This window comes from Amblyraja radiata, chromosome 31, assembly GCF_010909765.2.
Source record: "Amblyraja radiata isolate CabotCenter1 chromosome 31, sAmbRad1.1.pri, whole genome shotgun sequence".
Taxonomy (NCBI): Eukaryota; Metazoa; Chordata; class Chondrichthyes; order Rajiformes; family Rajidae; genus Amblyraja; species Amblyraja radiata.
The window spans coordinates 28051699-28055205 of record NC_045986.1 but is presented as its reverse complement, the minus strand read 5'-3'; the positions used below and the strand labels follow the sequence as shown (position 1 = coordinate 28055205).

At 60.8% G+C, this 3507-nt stretch overlaps 1 protein-coding gene across 1 annotated transcript; it reads left to right on the top strand.

The window, feature by feature from the left end:
• Positions 1–1544: 1544 nt before the first annotated feature.
• fndc10 (fibronectin type III domain containing 10) lies at positions 1545–2934 on the top strand (the record flags this gene model as incomplete). The annotated part of the gene is made up of 1 exon (XM_033047814.1): positions 1545–2934. A coding segment is annotated over one exon (609 nt), but the record flags the coding sequence as incomplete, so codon positions are not given.
• Positions 2935–3507: the final 573 nt, after the last annotated feature.

Here is a 3507-nt window from a genome sequence, read left to right as displayed (position 1 = left end):
TCCCCTTCGTAAATGGAGACCGAGTCTGACACTGGGTGTGGTTACAGTGTCTGGGCCTGGGTCTCGGCGACTGAGCCCGGCACTGGGTGGGTCTCAGAGACTGTGTGCGGCCCTTACACTGGGTAAGGTCAGGGGTCCCCAAGAGAACCGTGTAACCAGGGCAGATCAGAGAGAGAATGTGCAGTGGGGGCTGGAGGTGAGAGAGAATTGGGAGCACTGGTCCAGGAGGATACTGGAGAGAGAGACAGGGTGGGGCAATGAGACTCGCCCATTGAATGGACTGGCGGACAGAAGATGGGATGGGACGGGAAGGGGTGGGAAGGGATGGGAGGGGAGGATAGGGTAGGAGGGGAGGGATGGGGATAGGATGAGAGGAGAGGGGGGGGTGGAGGGAAGGGGAGGGGATGGAATGGTAGGGGAGGGGGTGGGAAGGGATGGGGATAGGAGAGGGGAGGGGAAGGGTTGGGAAGGGATGGAAGGGGAGAGAAAGGAAGGGGAGGGGAGAGAAAGGAAGGGGAGGGGGGAGTGACGGGGATAGGAGAGGGGAGGAGAGGGGAGGGGGGGAGGCATGGGGATAGGATGAGAGGAGAGGGGGGGCGGAGGGAAGGGGAGGGGATGGAATGGTAGGGGAGGGGGTGGGAAGGGATGGGGATAGGAGAGGGGAGGGGGAGAGTAAGTGCTGACATCCGTCCTCGGGCTGTGACCGCTGCCGTTGGCGAGTATCAAGACGGAGACTACGTGCCTGGGAATGTAACGGTGCCCCGGAACGCGGGCCGAGCCGCGGCGCACGTCGCTGCCAGTCTGGTCTAGGTGCGGACCGTCGCCGCCGTCTGAGCGACCTTGCCGGGGTCCACGGCCACCTCTGCGCCGCTGACAAAACCAGGGCAGGGGGTAGGGAGGGGAGAGGAGGGGAGAGGAGGGGAGAGTGGCTGGTGGGGAGTGATCAGCAGAGACGGCTCCAAGGACACACAGAGGGGAGACAGGGGATGGGGAGAGAGAGTGAAGCCGCTAACATCACTTGCTGAGCGTCCGTCCCTCCAGCGGGGGACGTGAGGGGGAGACGGGCGAGGGGGGGACAGGGACAGGGACAGGGACAGGGAGAGCCCGGGATGTGGCCGCTGCCGCTGTTGCTGCTCCTGCTCGCCTTGAGCGGCCCCGCTACCGGCTGGACCACCGGCCGCCCCCGGGTGGAGGGAGACCGGGGCGCAGAGGAGAAGTTAGAGGAGCGGGGAGTGGAGGAGAGGGGAGAGGAGGAGAGGGGGAAGGAGGAGAGGGGAGAGGAGTGGAGGAGAGAGGGGGGGAGGAGAGAGGAGGGGATGGGAGAGGAGGAGAGGGGAGAGGAGGGGAGGGGAGAGGTGGAGAGGGGAGAGGGGGAAATGGGAGAGGTGGAGAGGGGAGAAGAGGAGAGGGGAGAAGAGGAGAGGGGAGAGGGGGAGAGGGGGAAGGAGGAGAGGGGAGAGGAGTGGAGGAGAGAGGGGGGGAGGAGAGAGGAGGGGATGGGAGAGGAGGAGAGGGGAGAGGTGGAGAGGGGAGAGGGGGAGAGGGTGGAGGAGGAGAGGAGCGGCCCGGACGAAGCGACCACCTGCGCCTACAAGGTGTTGTCGAGGGGCCGGGGAGCGGAGCGCCTGTGTTTCCGCAGCCGGGAGACGGGCTTCCACTGCGGGCCGGCCCGCTGCCGCCTGTACCGCTCGGGCCGCTCGCTGGTGGCCAACGTGCTGGCGAACGGCAGCGTGTTTCTGCAGTGGGGAGAAGAGGCGGCGGCTGGGTCGAGGCCGCGGCTGCTGCGGGGATTCAGCCTGAACTGCAGCTGGAGCGGCCTCTACACCCGCTTCCAGTGCGACAGCGTACAACTGGGCGCCGCCTGCCGCGACTACCTGCTGCCCAGCGTGCACGACAGCGTGGACTACCGGGTCTGCCTGCACGCCGTGTACAACAACGGCAGCCTCCGCGATGCCGACTGCCTCCACTTCAGGGCTCAGGCGGCCGGCATGCAGGACATAGTCATCGCCATGACCGCAGTCGGGGGATCCATCTGTGTCATGCTCGTTATTATCTGCCTCCTGGTCGCCTACATCACGGAGAACATCATGCACCCTGCCCTGCCCCGCTTGTCCGGCAAGCGGGGCCACAGCGACCACCGGCCGCCACCATAGAGCCGACACAGAGACTCAGAGAGAGGCAGCAGTGGCGAGGATATACTCAGCGGGCCGAACGGCATCTATCTGTGTTTAAGAAGGAACTGCAGATGCTGGAAAATCGAAGGTAGACAAAGGTCTACACCAAAATCGAAGGTGGACAGAGATAGACCTGGATTTACCCAGCGGGTCGAGCAGCATCTATCTATCTATCTATCTATCTATCTATCTGTGGCCGGTGAATCAAACGATAACTAACACAAAGTGGACGTGAAGAACTGCAGACTCGAGGTTTGCCAAACACACAGACACAAGGTGGACTCAGCGGACCGGGCAGCGTCTGTGTGACATAGACAATAGACAATATAGGTGCAGGAGTAGGCCATTCGGCCCCTCGAGCCAGCTCCGATGGGGAATGAGCCAGCACTGTGGACGGGGAATGGACAGACTCTCCAGAATAAAGTGGACACAATGAATTGCAGGTGCTAGTTTAGCAAAAAAAAATGGACATAAAGTGCTGGAGGAACTCAGCGGGTCGGGCAGCGTCTGTGGACAGAGGGTTCAAGGGTCTCCCAGCCGCTCCTTGTAGAGTCTGGGGTGAGACTGCCCTGGGGGGGGGGGGACGGGGACAAGTCGTGTCCGCTGTATCGTCATGGATGCACAAGTGTGGCAAGGTGCAGGCGCCGGGATATTACTGAGCAACACGCGCACACACACTCACTCACACACACACACATACTCACTCACACACGCTAACTCACGCACTCACACTCACATACACACTCACACATACACTCACACACACATGCACTTGCGCACACACACACGCTCACTCACTCACGCACACACAGTTACACACTCATTCACATTCACACACACACACACATACTCACCCACACACACATGCACTTGCGCACACACACACACGCTCACTCACGCACACACAGTTACACACTCATTCACATTCACACACACACACACAAAGTGCTGGAAGATCTAATTTTACTGACCGCTAAATCTCGGCAGCGCAGTAGGATTCCCATCAGGACCAAGATGTGAAACTGCAATGTCTGAATGGGTTATTTCTGTCTAAAACACAAAGTGCTGGAGTAACTCAGCGGGCCGGGCAGCATCTGTGGGGGGATTGGACAGGCGACTATTCAGGTGGGGACTCGAGGTTCCAGCACCTGCGTCTCTTCGCACGGACAATGCCGACTGTAACCTTCACACTGTGTGTGTGTGCGTGTGCGTGTGTGTGCGCGTGTGTGTCTGTGTCGGTGTCTGTGTCTGTGTGTGTATGTCGGTGTGTGTGTGTCTGTGTCGGTGTCTGTGTCTGTGTGTGTATGTCGGTGTGTGTGTCTGTATGTCGGTG